Raw genomic sequence first — 19,236 nt, forward strand, 5'->3', positions numbered from 1 at the left:
CTCAGTACTCAGGTTTAACTGCAGTGCTAGCACGTTGCAATGAATCAGTGGGATTTGGGGTGCAGTTTGGCACTCACTCTCTAAAAGATTCACCATCACTGATCTACGTGATCAAGATTCTTCCCTTCCGAGACTTGTCATCCTCCCATGAATTCAAATAAAAGAATGTTTTTAAGGGAGAAAAAAATAAGGATGCAGAGTTTATATTTTTTAAGTTAAAAAAACTTTATTCCTGTTTATATTTAATAACATTGTTCATCTTTTTTGGAAGACAATATACATATAACTTTAATACTTAGGTTTACTGAAAAATCTTAAAATATTTTCAAGAGATTAAAAAATTATTTTCAATTTTGCTTTTGAGAAACTTGCTTCCCTTCTCTATAAAAACTGTTGAATTCTAGAAGCTTAAAAAAAACAGAACAAGGTATTATTCATGTATGACTTGTTATATCTTTTCACCAAATATTCAAAATCCTAGGTATGCTTAATTTTATTAACATCTGTTTTATTCACTACCGAAAGATAAGAGCCTAAATATTTTAATTATTTGAAAATAATGATTGTGAGGGGCTGGGGATTTAGCTCAGCGGCATAAGCGTCTGCCTTGTAAAGCAGGCAGTCGTGAGTTCGATTCCCGGTACCGATAAAAAAAAAAAGGAAAACGACAAAAAAAAAAAATAATGATTGTGCATCTTACTGACTAAAATGCAACTTCTAAACATTCTTACCTATGCAACCTAGTTGTATACAAATTAACTTAGGGTTAGGTTTTGTTGTTGTTGTTGTTAACGTAGCTATACATTGTTTATGCAAAAAAATTGAAAAGTGAGACAGAGTAAGAAATACACATAAAAGCTAAAATCCAGCTTAATATCTCCTCCTCTTCTCTCTGCACTGTGTTATATTGAGAACATGTGACACTTCAATGCTAGAGACACATTATGGAAAACAAAAACAGATCATCTTTCTCATAGATTAACAGGTGACGCTAATTTCAAAAAAGAAGAGGACAGGCTTAAATCTTACCCAGGCACTTCAAATCCCATAGTTTGCTTCTTTCCAGATACAGTCATTTTAGCAACTTTTGGCACAATTTCAGATTCACTTCGAGATGACTGTGATTCTACTGATTTTCCTAATTAAGGAGTATAAAAGGCTAATTAAATTCCTAGAAATATATAACATATAAAAATTACAGATAATGGTAATTTTCACAGAACTCATGTCTTTATAAATACATCTCTTTTCTATTAAAAATTTAGTGAGCTATAAATGCTAAAAGGAACTTTATCACCTTCTGGGAAACTCCCTATTGTCAGGACTCACCTTATGCTTAACCTCCACCAAATCTCTTCTTAATTTTGAACTGACTGTTAAGTTTCAGTATTAAGAGGTCACAAAGTGGTTTTCAGCAAAGAGCCTGTTCTAACATTATACCTAGACTCTACCTCCCTCTCCAACCACACCTTTTCATAATACTAAAACTGTATGGTTAGTTCACAGATGGCTAAACTATTTATAATCTCATGAGATTTATAAACTAGTAAAAAAAAGGTGAGAGTATGCTGAATTTTGCTGGAACCCTGCATATAATCTTACTTGAACGTAACACTAGACTTGGTAACATATCTGATACCCTCAAAGAACATGGGAAGAGGCCAAGATAGCAAAATAATTGAATTAAGACCATGAAAAATAAATTATGAACTGAAAATATATGAATTAAGTCACATGTAATTATCTGAATTTTTTAAATTGTTTCTTCATAATTTTTCAGAAAGTACCATCAGGATTGGGTCCATATAAAGCTATAGAAACTGTCCGTGCTCCTTTCATAAATACACAGAAAGAAATTACTAAATTAGGAAAGATAATTTAATTATATTTATCTTTTAATTTAATTGTCTGTTACTGTTAACAGTTGATATGCGAGATTCAATGGTGAACCATGCTTATGCTCAGCTTACAGTCTAGTGGAAAGAATACATTCATGATCAACAAATATAACACTAAATCTGTTAAAGAATTCATATACAGTATCTGATGATAGGGTACATGAACTAAAGCCTTCTCTAGGAAAGTGAGAATTAGAGCTAAGATGTAAAAAAGAAATTGACTAGCACTGGAAAAGCACTGTAGACAGAGTAGCTCCCATAATAGTCCTTTGTGGGAGAAAGCAAAGTAGTTTAGAACAAGAAAAAACAGAAGGCGAGAACTGAAGCACGAGAGGTGGGCAGAGCCAACCACACTGGACCTTATACCACACCAAAGATCCTAACCTTTGCTCCACCGAAGTGGATACCACCAAAATTAGCTAAGCAAGTGGTGGGAAGAAGAAAGAAAATGGAAATAAAATAAATGTGTAACACCCGAAAACCAATTTGGGAGTGGGAAAATAATGAGATCAGAATGTATTAGGACTCTAGAACATTTAAGATCTCTAAAAGGGAATGTCAAGTAGGCAGTTCAGCAGATTGGTCAAGCTCAAAGTGAGGTCTGAGCTGAAGCACGTATTTGTGATTTGTGAGCACACAACTGGTACTGAAAGACATCAGTTGTGACCACCAAGAGATAAAGAAGAGAGGATAAAATGAAAGTGGCCCTAGGACGAAGTCTTAGAAGAATGCCAACAAGTAAACACAAGACAGATGACAACACACTTGCAGGAAGGTGAAGGATGGCCAGCAGGGGCTGGTGCCAAGGAAGCAAAGGAAGAGTTTCTGATGGTGTTGACATCTTAAGACTCTGAAGCTGCTGGTCAGTCAAGTGAGATGAGGATAAAAACACCCACTAGTGACATGATCACTTTAGAAAAATGCCACTAGTAGAGCTAGCAAAAGTGAGGGAAATAAAAGCCATAACTGGTTAAAAAAAAAAAGAAAAAGAAAAAGTTGGGAAACAAGACGCAGAAGTGTATGTCCATTACCTCTTATCTATAATTTCAATGTCCAAAAGCACTGAGATATTAAAGTTATTTTTAAAAATAACTCATTAGGAATCTGATATGAACTGACATGAGGATATTTCTCTACAATCCTTACCTATCCCATAGAAAGTGAAAACCACAGATTTCAAGGTGAAAATAATGTGTTTGATTATAGAATGCTGCTCCATAACCAACAGGGGCTATTACACCACATACACTACACAACAGTGGTGGTGAACCTATGGCACACGAGTCACAGCAGCCCGGCCGCTCTGTCGGCACGTGAACCAAGTCACCCCACTGCCTCAGCAGCCCAGCATCAGGTAACAGTGCGCAGGGGTAGTGTTGGCACTTTGTGATAAATAAATGGGCTCTGGGTTTACAGTTTGGGCACTCAGTCTCTAAAAGGTTTGCCCTTACCGGTATATAATGTTAATGCTTTTCTAAATCCAAACATTCTGAAATTCTGAATCAAACCTGGTGCTATGATTTTTGATATTTGTCTGGAAAGAGAAGAATGTGGTAGACTGTCAGTAGAAGAGAGATGTGAGGTCAAGCTAATGGAAAAGATAAAATTGAGATAGTCTGAATATATTAGGAAAAGATCATCAATATTTTAATGTTTCTAAGGCAGTAGAAACTGAACCAATGTTAAGAAAAGGCTCTCTTATTTTGAAAGAAAACAGATTTTAGAAGTTCAAAGATGCTAATTCTCAATGAATGGCTTTTATTTTCTCCTTAACATAGCAGTTACCTGCTGAGACAGAAAAGTAAAGATTTGAAAAGTAAGTTTTTCAATAATTACTGTACAAAGAAGCATTTAAACATTTAAAATTAAGGGGAAGTATAATACTGTTCTGAAGGCCCATTTAAATTTTGTAATAATGAATGTATAGTAGAATCGACCTGCTTTTCTATGTAATTTATCCCTAGCAATATTCAGCCATTCAGGAAAAGGTATTAATTCTTTCATGTTGGGTTAAGTTCTACCCAACAGACACCAGGAGAAAGTAATGAGACAGTTGAAGATACTGCCCCACCCACCCACACACACACACACACAAAGTATTGAGTACTGTATGATGGCACTTGCCTACAATCCCAGTACCTGACAGGCTGAAGCAGGAGGATCACCATGAGTTAGGGCAGGCCTGGGCTACGCAGTGAGTTTAAGACCAGCCTCAACTACACAGCAAGACCTTGTCTCAAATACCTACCCCCACTCCCAAAAAAGTATTGATATTGATAAAGAATATGAAATCTAAACTAGGTAAACAAAATGATGAAAGAAGACTACTGATGCACTAGGAGAAAGCAGAAGAATCTACAAGGAATGATCCAAACATATAGTAAATGTTTAAATTTTTAAATTATAATAAAAGACACATTGCCATTAATCCCCCTCAAAATACTCCCTTTTGCTTCAAACACACGCTTATCACATCATTCTTGCTACCTTCTGAAGCAGTTCTGAAAACCTTTCATCTTTAAAAGCAGTAATTAAAAAAATACACCTTACGTGAATGTGGCTACAGTGTTATCCAACAGAGAGGCAGGCTTGTAAAAACATCAGTATCTGTCATCATCCACTTTATTCACTGGATGTGGCACTGTGTGACTTCAGGCTCTCCCCCAAAGTTAAAATGACCATGAGAGGTAAATGTTTCAAATAGAGTTAAGACATTAAGGCAGCTATGACAGCCCAAGAAAATTCCAAAAGTGCTTCAGAAAGTGGCAAGAGAGAGAGGGTAACTGTGTACAAAGTGAGAGGACATATTTTGATGGAGATTCATGGCGATGTGCTTTTTACTGTAGTAATTTTTTAAATTTAAAACACTCCTGTATTTTTCATCACCCTCATACAGGTCAAGATAAGGTCATGGTGTGAGATGCACAATGAGAAATCGTGGGCAGAATGGGACGTGGGAATTAGTTACCACCTGAAGGAGAGGCAAGCACAGTGAACTGCTGGTGAAAGGTCAAAGTCACTGCAAACGAGGTACAGGAGAAACTAAAAGTCCTTGTTTCGGCTGGACTTGGTACTTTTCCACATAGATGTTCTAGTCGAGGGTAAGTTACAATCACAAAGAACTCAGGGTGGCTTCAGTCTTTGACGAATAAGCAAAAGTAGTCATGAGGTTGTTCAGCAGATAACTGCAACAGAACTAACAAAAACCTGATTCAGGAAAAAGAACCTCAAAGGAGCAGAGATTCAGGGAAGAAAACAGGATGAGAAATAATGGTGTTAAAGAGGCAGGAAAAAAAATAAAGTTGGCTTTCGAGGCCCTAGGGTTTAAACTACACATGAAGCAGAGTAAGAAAGTGAAAAAGCACTAGAAAAACTTTTAAGAACCACAGAAGGGTTGGCTTTCCATGAAAAACAGTTCCTAGAGTTACAGTAAAGGTAAAGCAGAGTGAGGAGACAAGGGGATACTTAGGGCCCGTATCAGTGTGAGGATGGTGGTGGTGGTGGTGGTGGTGTGTGTGTATGCGTATCAGGGAGGGAGGAAATGCCTTAACTGAGCAGAAAAAGCAAAGGAAATATGGTGGATTTTGGCTTCTGTCCTAAGGGCAGGCAAAAAAGGAGGACAATATAAAGCATACAAAGTCTCTAACCAGGCTCCAAGGGACAAATTCCAAAGTTCCACCAAACTTCATTTCTAACATCTTCCAGCCACATTCCTGAAAAAGTTTCCTACCCCATTTACACGGTTAGTACAAAGAAACACTGAAATTGAAATTCTGACTTTTTAAAAGTGGGTCATACTGATATAAAAGGTCTCTAACATACAGAAACGTCAGTATGACTGCAAAATGTCTGAGGAAATAATATTTTTTGGTGATTCTTATTTATAGGACTTCAAACACTAGATGCAGCATTTCAAAAATCTGATTATGTGAAAGGAGAGAGACCAGTATTATGGATCTGGTTATGGGGGGTGGGAATTCGTTTGGGAGGCATCCCTTTTAAAAATTTAATAAAAATTATGGAATATTCTTGACGAAAAAATATACACCTAAAATTCTGCATGCTATTTCAACGAGTTCAGTTAAGTCCAACTCTAGAATTCTCTCTTTAAGGCTCAGGCTATTTTGAAAACAAGTTCATTTATATTCGTAATATTATTCCCGGGCAAAGATAAAAATCTGCATTCACTAAGTTATCCACTGAGCTATTGTTTAGAGCAGTGTGATACATTTCCACTTATCCAACTACATTATAGTCATCCTCAACTAGCACAAGGCTGGATGGGAAGTAAACTCTGACACAGGTCAGAAATGAACTAAACTAAAATGTGAGTATTCAAATCCTACATCTTACTGAAAAATGTAAAATGTTCACTATATCCACTCATTCTTTTCAATCAATAGGAAATTCTTTTACTACAATAATAAAGAGTTCTAAGAAATAGAGTACTATGTTTTCAGTGAGTACCAAAATACAGCAGCAGGACATGAGTACTGGATGGAAAATAGGAAGGTTGGAATCTGGTCCCTGTCCTGCCACAGATCAGCCGTTACCTGAGAGCAGTTCATTTCACTAACTTTAGTATTCTCTGAAGGTTTTGTAGTTTGGGTTGTTTTAGGTGAGGATGGCAGTGCTTGGGTTCAACTCTAGAGCACCATGTACCATACCCCACCTCTCCTCTGATGTTTTATATGACATAGTTTCCACTTCATAAAATGAATTGGATGACTTGTAGGTCTGTCAATGCAGATATCTACAACTCTCAAACCACTAAAATGTCTATAAGTGAAACAGGCCACTGTGATGTAAAAGTAAAATGTGCCACGCCAAAAGAAAATTATCAATGTCTTCCTAAAATCAAGCAAAATATATCAGTCAAGTCATTCTCACCAGAAAGATACACATTCTGAAGATTTATATATTAATCAGTCTCTAGTATAATAGAGAACTACTTATCTGTTAGATTTTTCATCAGACAAAAATAACCATTTCCAATTGATCAAGTCTAGTCCACTTGTTTTATAGACTAATAAACAAGGAGCAAAGAATTTACAACACAATCTTACCTTAACGGCAGGGCCTACACCTACACCAAATTACCTTCCTGCCTGATAAATTTCCATTTCTCATACTTCAGTAAACTCTGTAACAAAGCATAATTCGAAACTCCTGCCTTGAGTCCCTAGCGGCTACCCATCGCTGAGCTGCTTCCTCCAGAGATCCACTGCTTGCTTTCTGGGGCTAGCATCCAATTACAAGAGCCTATGTTTTTCTCTTGAGCATGAAATGATTTAGGTCTCTTGAAGATTTTCAATATATATCCCTTTGTAAAGGATGCAAAACTAACTCTCTACAGCATCACATAATTGGTTCTTGTGAATTTCATGAAATCCTCCGCTTGCATATCCACATGATGAACTCCTTTCTGACTCATACCATCTGTCTTTAGGCACAGTAAATATGAGACTACTTGCTCTTTATGGACAGGAAGTACCTTCTCCACATGTTTACACAGTCCACTGCACATGTCACACTGCTCTAACTATAATAAGCATTCAATAAATACAATTTAATTGCTAACACCTGTGGGTTTAAATTCTGAAACCACAAGTTGAGCACCATTGCCTTGACAAGTTATCTAAGACCTCCTCCAGGTACTAACCTCAAGTTACTGTTTTTCCCTAACTTTGCACATTATACCAACCACCTCCTAATGTTTGGCAATGTGAATTCTAGAAGAAAACCTGGTCCTTGCCATTGGCACTGTCCATGCTCCTTCCAGGTGCTTCACACATCTTTACCTTCACGTAACTATGCGGACACTTAGGGGAGCTGATCTGCCAGGAGCCATACATCCCTGGCCTGTGACATAGCCAGATTTTTTAACGATGTTAAGTCACACAGTGGCTAATCTCAAAGAGCTTGTATGCTATTCTGAGACACAAGCTGCAGACATGAGTACATAGACAAGAGAAATTCCAAATATGTATCTGAGTAATTATGAAAGGTTTAACAAGCAAAATGTGATCTGACTGAAACTTAAACGAAGAAGAAGGAAAAAATAACATTAGAAAAAGCAAATTTATGGATGAACAGGACAAAAATTCTGAGAAAGCCTAGGCAATGATGAATAATTGAGGTTTTGAATAAAAGGCCTTTGAAAAAAGATCTCTTGTAGACTTTTGTTCAAGTATTCTTTTCTCATTTAATAAGCAGAAAATTTAAAAAGTAGTATTTCATATTTTCAGGAAAGATAATTACCAAAACTGTCCAGAAATAAGGATGGCCAAATTAAATTACATTAAGAAAAAATTAATGGAAACTTACATGTGATAATGGTGACTTCCCCATAAAATGTTGCCATGTCTTACCAGTTTGTACCTCCTGTGCTTTTGCTAAGGCACTTCCCAAGCTTTAAACCTAAGATCCATTTCTATTCTACAGATATCTTCTACCCAGGAGTAACCAATTTTGTGTGTGTGTGTGTGTTTGTGAATACATGTGAATGGTGCTGGGGATTGAACTCAGAGCCTCTTGCATGCAAGGCAAGAGCTCTACCATTGAGCCACATCACCAGCCCCATCAGTTTTAGCTAGACTGCAACGTCTACAAACCTCAGGCTCTGTGTAAAGAAATTTTCTTTATACAGTATTTCAGAGACTGGGTTTATCCCATCTGCATAATGTACCATCTGCTTACAACAGAAGCTACAATACACATTGTATCTATGAAGTCTTAAAAAATATTCTCAAACAGAACTTTAAAAAGCCAAGAGTTTTATTCTACAGAATTAAATATCACTGTCCTTATATCATCATCCTTGGAAGAAAAATCAAAAATATTTGCTGAAGTGGTCACTCAGTTCATGTTCACAGCATGGCTTGAAAATCTGGTGTTCTTGTCAAATGTCATTTTAAAAAGTTTTAAGAGCACAAAACAAAAAGGTAATGATCTGTTAATACAAATCCACTGAGACGGGGGGGGGTGTGTCTCAAATGACAAAGTTCTTTTGTATTATAAATGTGAGAGAATGACCAGTAAAACTTTAAGAATAGGTTCTGAGCTACCAGATATTAAAACCCCATGTAAAACTGGAACAAATTAAAACCAGGTAATGGCATGAAAAGACCTCAATAAATTAGAACAGAGCACCTTTAATAAGTGTATCAATTATTAGGAATACATTTGTGTCTATTATAAAGGTAATAATATGAATTATGTACATGAGAAGATAGATATAGATTATATATACTCAGAAATTCAGTATATGCAGAAGGGTTTCATATCAGTTGGAAAGTGTTTTTCAACTTATTGTACTAGAAATAATGGCAATTCATTTAAAGAAAACATGTACCACATATAAATTCCTTACTGATTAAAGATATGAATACAAAGTAAAAAAAAAAAAGTACATTTATACTCTTCAGGTATGGAAGACTGACAAACCTAACATTAGAAATTTTTCCCTGATTAAAGACACCACAAGCATAAAACAAAAAAATAAAAATAAACAAAACAATGCAGTGAAAATAAATGCAAGTGGCTAATAAATATATACCAGTAAGGGGAAGGGTGGACTCAGAAAAAAAAAGTAGATGAAGATTTACTGAGTGCCAGTCTCTTGCCCAGCATACACAAGGCCCTGGGTGTCATCCTCATACCACCATAAATAAATACACAAGCCAATAAATAGGTCAGGTCACAAACACAAGTCAAGAAAGAATGGCAGAGGAAGAGAAGAAATGAATAAAGAAGCAGATAGAAGGAGGAAAGTAGAGATACCTAAGTATTTCTGCCTTTTTTATGAGCATTTAGTGTTGCCAAGCTGAAAGAGGAGAAAACTGCTGTTCATCACAATTGGCAAGAGCACAGCGTGGTACACTTTAGAAAAAAAAAATTTGCTACAATCAGAATTTTACTATGTACACTATACTTCTAAGAAATGTGGTTTATAAAAGTATTAACACTACTGTACCAAAATAATACAAACGAGATTGTTTACTGTGGTGCTATTTATAGCGGCAAAAAAAAAGTGCGCGTACACCATAAGAGACAGAGAGCTGTTCTCATAAATTTCTAAAGGAATAAAGAAAAGAGAATACTATGAACATACTATCTTTTTATCAGGTAAGAATTTCATGATAAAATCTAGCCTGCACTCATCAGATTTTCCAAAAGCATTTTAGGCACTGCTGATATTATGCATGGGATAATTCAGTGCTGTGTAGGGCAGGCCTCTGTATTGTGAGATTTTTAGTAGTATTCCAAAAATGTCTCTAAATATTGATGAATGTCCATTATGATGCAAAAGTGGCTCCAGTTGAAAAGTATTGCTTTTATAAGGAAATAGAAAGGAATTAATTGCATAATACATAATTACATAAAACCATCATTCCAAATACATACCTCATCTCCTAAACTGATCCTCTTGCCCACAGATCTTCCTGCCTACAGAATTCCCAGCCAAGTTTGAAACAGAAAAATCATTTACTTCTAATTTTTCTTCTTGAATATTTTTGATCCAATTAATACTAGCTCTACTAATTTACTTTCATAAATAAAGATTGAGATCTGTTCTTTAGAACCACATGTCTATGGTACTGAATCTGGTGCCACTTGGCTTTCAATCTCTAGTTCAACAAACCATGTTCTACCTCTGTCCACAAGGCTTTTTATCAGTATCTCATTCACCTGCTAAAATATATCATGCTTTATACAGAAAAACTCCGCCATATAAACTTCTTTATAATGTGATCCTAATTTACCTTTTGAGGACACATCTTTTTCTTGCTATTCACAAATAGACTGTTTTCTAGGTACATGGCTATGGCTCATGAAATCTCTATGTACTATTCAAATGCCACTACCCTCATGAAAATTGTTTTAATTTTATTAAAGGAAAATTTTATTAATAACACAAGGGAACAAAGACTTCTTAATAATGCAAGAACTACAAAGGCCAGCTTCAACACTATATAATCAAAGATTCTTAGGTTCACTTCCACAAAGATTTACTGAGCCTGAGAGGCAAAGATCACAGACTTGTTTCCTCTGTTTACCTGGCAACAGAATACAGGACACGTAAGTTTACATCTTCCATGATCCCCCAGAGAAACCCTAACAACCATGCCACATCAAAGCCTCCAACTTACCAGTTACTCAGAAGTTGGCAAGTAAGTAAGATACAGACTCTGCTACTACACACCGAGTTTGAAGCCAGGCCTTGCCCCGTTGGCCTCAAGTGAATCTAACTTTCCCTGAACCAAGATTCCTTACCTATAAAACAGTAACAGTCACTACTAATCAGACGCTTGGTGAACTCAATGAGTTAACTTACATAAAATGCTTAGAGAAACATCAAGCATACACTTAGTTTTCACACCACCAACAGAAAGCACAAATCTGTGCCTCTCCAACTTCATCAAAGTATCAACTTCCTTCTCTTTCCTCATTTGCTAAAAGGGAACCTACAGACACAGTTACTCTCTACAACACTGTGCTAGGTTTTAGGACAAACGGATCAAAGAATAAAACATAATTCAGACCCTAAAAGGAATTCCAATCTTAAAGGAGCTACCACATACGCATTTTCATATTTCAACGTGAACTGCAATGATAAAAGGTACTAATATTAGAAGAAAGAGGGAAAGGTCCTTTAAAAGATTCCTAATAAATCTTGGAGAAAAAATAAGGAAAAGGGGATCAGGAACAGGGAGCACGACACTGAGATATAGGGCAGGAGAGACACAGCACAGCAGGTAACTTATTCGGGGCCCTGCATAACATTTACAGCATTTGATTTTGTAGTATAAAGTCTGAGTGAATTATATTGTACACTTTACAGAATAAAAAAAGGATCGAAGAGGCAAGTTTTAAGGGAGTGCATTTAGAAGACTGTTATACAAATGTATGTAATTATATGGATTAACCTAAGAAACGAAGGAGAGAGGGAAGGTAGTATCAGAAAGTATTATATGAGTTGGCGGGTGTGGCTCGATGGTAGAACACTTGCCTGCTGTGTGCGGGAGCCCTAGTTTTCATCCCTCCCCATGGGAGATTAAAAAGATGCTAACAAATAAAATCTGGTATTTGGATATGTGAATGAATGTTGGGGGTAAGAACAGTCCACAGAATTTCTGCCCAGGAATAGAGGCGGTAGCATTAAAAAGTATAAAAATGCAAAATACCTTGCAGGGAACTCAGTTTGCTGGTCAAGATCTCTTGCTTCTTACAGAATCCTTTCACTCACTACAAAATTATAGCAAGCCATAGAACTCTATTTGCATTTTATGAAGCACTATCTCAAGTCTGCATAGTTTTTCAAGTTAACTATATGTTCTTGCACAGAGGACACAAAGATAAGCAACACTTTCAAGGTAGTATTTTCACAGGTGCAATCAAAATCAAGATAAGATAGAAAAAACAATGAAGACAGGGAAGTTAGGAGAATTTTGTAGACCATAGGAAATGAAACAAGCATGAGAGAAAATACAACTGAACATGGCTATGATTTAAATGTTAGGAATGTTTAAAAAACAGTAACTTAAATGACTGCCAAGACACTAATCCACTGCTGTTAAATACTTTCACTGAGGATCTCAGATTTTAGGATATATAGATTAAATCCACAGAAAACAGTAAGATAATCATATTTACAGAAGATATGTGAGAGCCATTAAAACACTTAAAGCAACTCAGATCTAGAGAGCTTGTAGAAAATAAAGGGAGAAAAGACAACCACTAAAGAAACTAATATTCAATAAAGAAGGAAGCAGAAAATAATACTCCTCCCCTATGAAGTCCTTGCATGGAACTAAATTCATACATCATGCAATTTGAGGCCATATTTTTAGAGGTGATTTGAGCCAGTACATCATTTCACAGGTGAAATTTTAAGTAAACTTCTAAGATCAGTTAGCCGATTAATAGAACTTTTGCTCTTGTTTTCTCCCAAGCTGCTTCCGGGGCATCGCCTCCTGCACATCCCTGTGTCTTCTGGCTGCACCTCCTCAGGTCATGGGGAGGTAGTGTTCCCAAGGTGACTAAGCAAGTGAACTGTGTGCAAAACAGTGCTCATCAAACAATGGAAAAATGAAAATGCTTTGTCCAGATCACATTCTTTAAGTTTAGTGAAGATACTCACAATAGATACCCCGATACGTCTACAAGATATCACTAAAATTAGTTATTTTGATTAGATGTTTGTATTTCAAAATCTCCTAAGAATACACTGGACATGGTTATAGTTTAACAGATCATTATCTGCTTAACAAAGCAAAGATTTTTGTTCAACAGAATTTTAATTTTCATTGGAAAACTAAAAAGCTAAGCTATTCTGCCTCTAAACACCTGGCACTGTCTTCTGCTTATGCTGATTTTTAAGAGCTGAGAAACCGTATATCACAGCATACATAACAATCGTAAACTGCTTTAAATACCAGCTCCAAAATGATATGCCTTGAGTATCAAGGCCTCTGATGTTTATCTTCATGTAATGTTTTTCTGTATTATAAAATACTGTAGTAGTGCCTTCCCTGTCCAATCAACCTGAGCTCTCAAACGTTATATTTTTATATTTTTCCATAACATCTAGTCCAGTGCCTGCTAATTTAAATATTTAATAAAACATTCAAATATTTAATAAATTTATATAACAATATATAGAAAAAAGTAACATATTTCCTAATCTAGTGATTCTTATCTTGGCAGCAGGCAGATCAAAAGAATAAGGACATCGTTACTCATTCTCCTTTGAAAACTGCTATCACTGAGAGACACTGATGTTGACAAGTATTATATTTCTTAGGTGTCATAGGACAGGAAAAAACAACGGAGAACTCTATCTGCCATGAAACTGATTTTAATGATGAAAAGGTGAGGCTCATAAATTAAACCAACTCCATACCAGTTTAACATTCTTTATAAATTTTGAATACCTACCCCTTGTTGATTGGTTTCAGATTCATAATTAAAGGCAGCAAACTATTTCAGATGAGTTTGAAATTTGTTTTGGCTTTTTTTTTGGTGCCAGGAATCCAACTTGACCTTTTACTTGCCAGGCAGCGCTGCACCACTAAGCTATATCCCCGGCCCATTCTGATGACATTTTATTTTATTTTATTTTATTTTATTTTATTTTATTTTATTTTATTTTATTTTAAAAAACAACTACCTCACCTATTCAGTAAGAGTATCTCTTTCCTACATTCCCATACTTACACATTAATCTCTACATTAACCAAGTGCAAAATGTTTGAACATCTTAATACTGCCATCAACATAAGATAGAGTACTCATACATAATAAAAATTTTTGTCTAGGAAATAACTTTTTAAACTCAAAGAAAAAAATGATTTTTTTTCTTCACATAAAATTCATAACTAAATGAAATATTACAAGGTTACAAGCGATAATTTTAAAACATAAACTTGTGGCATTAAGCTATTTCAAATTTGACTAGAAGCTGGGAGCATAGCTCACTGATAGAGCCTTTGATCAACATTTATGAAGCCCTGGGTCTGATCCTCAGCACTACAAAAGTAAAAAAAGGGAAGACCAAAAGGAGGAAAAAGTTCAATTTGAATAGTATATATAAAGATGTGAAAATAGTAATACAGAATACTAGTTTTGCTTTAAAGTGCTTTTCTAATTTTTAATCAATGTTTTGAAAGTATTCTTTCAATCAAGTTGGAATCTAAAAACCGAATTTGTATTTTAAAATGTGTGTATCTGACTGTATAAATGCACATATTCATACTCATACATATATGTGCATTTGATGAAAAGGAAAATATGGAATATAAAATTTAAGGCAATGTGATCTTAATGTAAAGGATAAAAATTTTAAAAAATCTGAAAGACAATATGGCAAAAAAACCCTGTTTTCAGTAAGAAAAATCATTAATTTTCTCCCTTTATCTAAATTAAAAATGTTACTTTGACACAGCACAAGAGTGACTTGAAATATTTCAAAAAAGACATGCATTCATATTTATATTTATAAATTTATAATAGACCAGTTTAATGTGAAACAAATTCACAATTTAGCCACTGAAATCAAAATACCTTGAGTTTAAATACCTAAGACTGAAAAATAAAGAGGGGTTTTCCAGGTAAGTGTACTTTTTGCTATTAATCATTTTTCCTATACATAGATTTCAATATGCTATTACATATCAACACAAAAATAAAGATTTTCAAAATTTCACAGAAATTAGTGATAAATTTTCAGTGGAAAAACTTCAAATAAGAAATCATTTCACTGAATGTAAGTAAACATTAAAATTCTAGTTATTACGTTTGTATTGAGAAACTAAGTTACTAAGAATACCACTTCCTTCAGTGATACAGTTGCCCTGACTGTGATTTATCCGGTATAAATTATTCACACCCATATAGCATAAATTACCCGTGAAATCCACCATGCAGCATTCATCGCCCATCATACAAAAGGAATTCAGTGAAACTGGATTTCAATTTTATGTAAGCACTGCTGAGGCAGCAATTTTTAAAAATTAAAAAAAATGAAGATACTTTTAACTAGCATTAGATTGAATTAGAAGTCTGACACAAAACTACAATCTACTACTAACTATAATATTATGATCATTTTATAGCAGCAAAAAATTCCTACTACTTCAACAGGGAATAAAGAAAATATGATATTAATAATTTTCTTCTCAAAGAAATCACTTACACTTTATTTGTAATTATTACTGCTATCATTGAAACTGTGGTTAGGTCAGAAATAAGCCTAAAAAACAGCCTTTTATACGCTACAGAAAGAAAAATTATAATAAACCCTTCAAGAAAAAGAAAGGGACAAGTACACTGGTGTTCTTCATTCTGTTTAACACATTCTAGGGCAGGTCTCATGCATACCCCCCCCCCCATGAATTATTTACCTCTCTTAATCTTTTCTATTTAAAGCTTAGACATATTAGTCTGGTCAAACATTATAGGCATATTTGAGAAATACCTCCTCAATGATGCAGAATAATCCAACTTTAATGAGTTCCTATTTTATGCCAAAAAATGCTGTAATGGCTTAATAAATACAAGCTCATTTAACATCACAACTGCCCTAAGAAAAAGTATTATTATCCTACTTTTCCAAAGAAGGAAACTGGTACATTGCTAGTTTGCCTAAACTCACCACAGCTAGTAGTTGGTTCCACTAGAATCTAAAACCAAGTAGTCTAGCCTAAGTACCTTTGCCCTTCTAAGTTACTGCTGGGAATGAGAATTAACAACTTCTGGCCATAAAGTCAGAAAAACACTATTTAAGACAAAGGGACAGGCGCATGAGAAATAAAAATCTCACAGTACACAGTGCTCAAAATCAGAAAAAAATTGTAAGAACCTTGTTGAAAACTTCAACAATAAAAGGATTCCAACTAGCAATACATGTTAAAATTACATCATTAACAAAAAGCACTGAATTTCACTAATATTCTCTTCAGGAGCCACTGATGCTGTTTTTAGTGACAATAAAATATACACATCCAAGCCTACACAAACCCAGCCTAATATCTGTTTCACCCTAGTCCCTTGCACCCCACGAAGGCAGTGCCTGAATTGAGGGCCTTCCCCATGCAGGGTACACTGAGCTACAACCTCACCCCTAACTTCAGCATTTTCAAGAAATGAGCTTAATGACATGCAAGGCTACCTATTTGAAAAGCCCTAAACAAATTTCAATTTTAAGAAGATATACCATAGGTCATTGCACATCTCCAGACAGAATACACTATATTTAAATGCCATCATTCATTTATGTATTTGGTCCAAGAGTCAAGCCTAGACAGTTTAATAAGACTGGTAACAGTACTAAGATCCAGAAAAAATTCTGTATCAATAAATATAATGGATTTTGAAATAACTACTAAAATTAAAGAAAAATAAATATTAAGGGACTACTATACAATAGATGCTGCTGAGTTAAAGAATAAACTTTTAGGCCAGAGGTTTAGCTCAGTAGCGTAAGTGCCTCCCTGGTAAGTGCAAGGTTGTGAAGTTCCATCCCTGGAACCAAAAAAACAAAAACAATAAACCTTTACAATACCAGCTAATATTATCTAGACATTAGACATTATTATACATTACATAAGATAATACTAAATCATAATGTCACCATTTTACAAGAGAAACCAGGTCTCAGAAATCCAATAACTTTATCAAAATCATAAAAAAGCAAATGGCAAAGCTAGGTAGCAAGAAGTTATTGATCTGATTTCACAGCTACCATTTCCTTGCACTTAACTACACACTACCAGTTACAGCATACATGCTGACACACTTTTTTTTGAGACATGGTCTCACTATGTAGTTAAGGTTGACCTTAACTCATACGTAGCCCTAGTTGGTCCTAAATTCACATCTCCTGCCTCAGCCTCCAAAGTGCTGGCATTACAGGTATGCACAATCACACCGAGCCCATTGCATTCTTAAAAATCTAATGAAATGCTGGAAGAAAATACTTTCACTCACATTATATTCTTCAGAAAAATAAATTCTACAGAAATTAAACAATATTTTAAAATGATAATAATTCTCTCAAAAGAAAATTTAGAGTATGTACAACCTACAGATTAAGCTTTTTTGTTTCTTAACCAAAGAAACTAGTAAATAAAAACACACGATGAATTAAAAGTTCTAAATTTTGAACCAAACATGGTGAGGCATGTCTAGCTCCTCAGGAGGCTGACACAGGAGGATCTGAAGTTTGAGGTCAACCTGGGTAACTTAGTTAGATCTTGCCTCCAAATAAAATTTTAAAAAGGGTAGGTATGTAGCCCAAACCCAAATGCTTGTCTAGCATTCACAGGATCCAAAATTCAATCACACAGCAATTACAATTGTACGTCAAAGTTTTAAATTTTCTTATAGAAAAATAATAAGAAAATTAAGACTAAAAAAATTATTTATAAGGCATATGACTTAACAAAGGTTAACATACGTAATATAAACAGGCTTTGAATTAATAAGAAAGAATAGCTCAGTTTTTTTAAAATTTGGCAATAGATACAACTAGCTATTCACAGAGAAAGGTCAAATGACGACTACATACGAAAATTACTCAATACTTCACTAGTGGTTATGGAGATGTAAATGAACAATGAACAAACTTTTATCTGTCACACTGCTCAAAATTAAGTATTGACATTTACTAAGAATGAGGAACCAATGGCTTTTTCCTAAAGCAAAAGCCACGTCTATTGAAAGCAAGTGTCATGGTTCATGCTGGTGCCCCCCCAAGCCTCCCACATTTGCATTGTGCATTTGTGATTGGTTCACTGTCTAGCGCTTGGATTGATGCTGTCTGTGCTACACCCGCCTAGGGGTGGAGCCAGCATACAATGTAATGGCAGGAAGAAGGCAGCTCTCACTGGTTTCCGCCTTGCTATTTGTAGCCCCCATGAACTGCCAGCCATGCCCCCTCCCTTAAAGCCTTAGAGTATGGCCTGAAACCTCCAAAAACTAAGAAATAAACCTTTCCTTTCTCAACTTTGGTCCAATCAGATATTTTGTCTCAGCGACAGGTAAAAAGTAACAAGACAGAAGCAATATAGTACCTCTTTTCACCCTTTACCAGGGATCTACATGTTAGAAACAAAAGGCCTGTTTGATATATGGAAGTTCCTGTGCACAGCACTGTCCACTGAGAGAAAAACTGGAAATAAAATGAACTCAAAAGGCAAATCTTAAAATAAGCTATGCCTGGCAGGGTGGTGCACACCTCTAATCCCAGTACTTGGGAGGCTGAGGCAGGGAGACTGCTAAAAGTTCAATCAGTGTGGGCTACACAGTGAATTCAGGCCAGCCTGAGCAACACAGTGACACCTCGCCACAAAAAAAAAAAAAAAAGCTTTTTAAAGTGATACTAGCAGAAAACAAAATAAATTTAAATATCTCTCTAATGAAAAAGCTAGGTTCTCTAATAAGAAATTCTATTTCATTTTTAGGACACATTATCAAATACTAAGTGCGCTTAAGTTATTACAGAATAAAATTTTGTGGCAAGAAGTAACACTCAACAATGAAAAGGCATTAGAGACTCAAAGAATTTTGCTCAAATATAGTTTGCCTCTTACTAACCATGTAAATGAGGCCTCATGTTCTTGCGCCTTAGTTACCATAATGACCAAACAGAATACACACAAAGCTTGACACATCACTGACATTACTGAACTCGCTTCCCTGTCTGCCGTGAGAGGCAGCAGATCCCAGAACAGAAAATTTACACACAGTCATGAAAAAGTAACAAATACATGTTCTGAGTGAAAGCACTTGGCTATATTTGGCATTCTGTTAAATTAGAAACCCAAACCCTGAGGGG

General features: G+C 35.4%; 1 protein-coding gene and 1 non-coding gene across 3 annotated transcripts in view; both read right to left on the reverse strand.

The window, feature by feature from the left end:
- The window catches only part of Hbs1l (HBS1 like translational GTPase), a 74,475-nt gene that overhangs the window by 26,266 nt on the left and 28,973 nt on the right, over positions 1–19,236 (reverse strand). For both annotated transcript variants that reach the window (XM_063232974.1, XM_063232975.1), the window contains one exon: positions 1,030–1,138. In XM_063232974.1, coding sequence (XP_063089044.1) covers positions 1,030–1,138 — 109 coding nt within the window. The remainder of the gene's footprint in view (positions 1–1,029; positions 1,139–19,236) is intronic.
- On the reverse strand, positions 8,401–8,473 carry Trnaa-ugc (transfer RNA alanine (anticodon UGC)). Its single transcript has one exon. It is a non-coding gene; the product is annotated as a tRNA-Ala (tRNA).

Source organism: Cavia porcellus, unplaced genomic scaffold, assembly GCF_034190915.1.
Source record: "Cavia porcellus strain 051 isolate PalLab524CR breed Dunkin Hartley unplaced genomic scaffold, mCavPor4.1 scaffold_22, whole genome shotgun sequence".
NCBI lineage: Eukaryota > Metazoa > Chordata > Mammalia > Rodentia > Caviidae > Cavia > Cavia porcellus.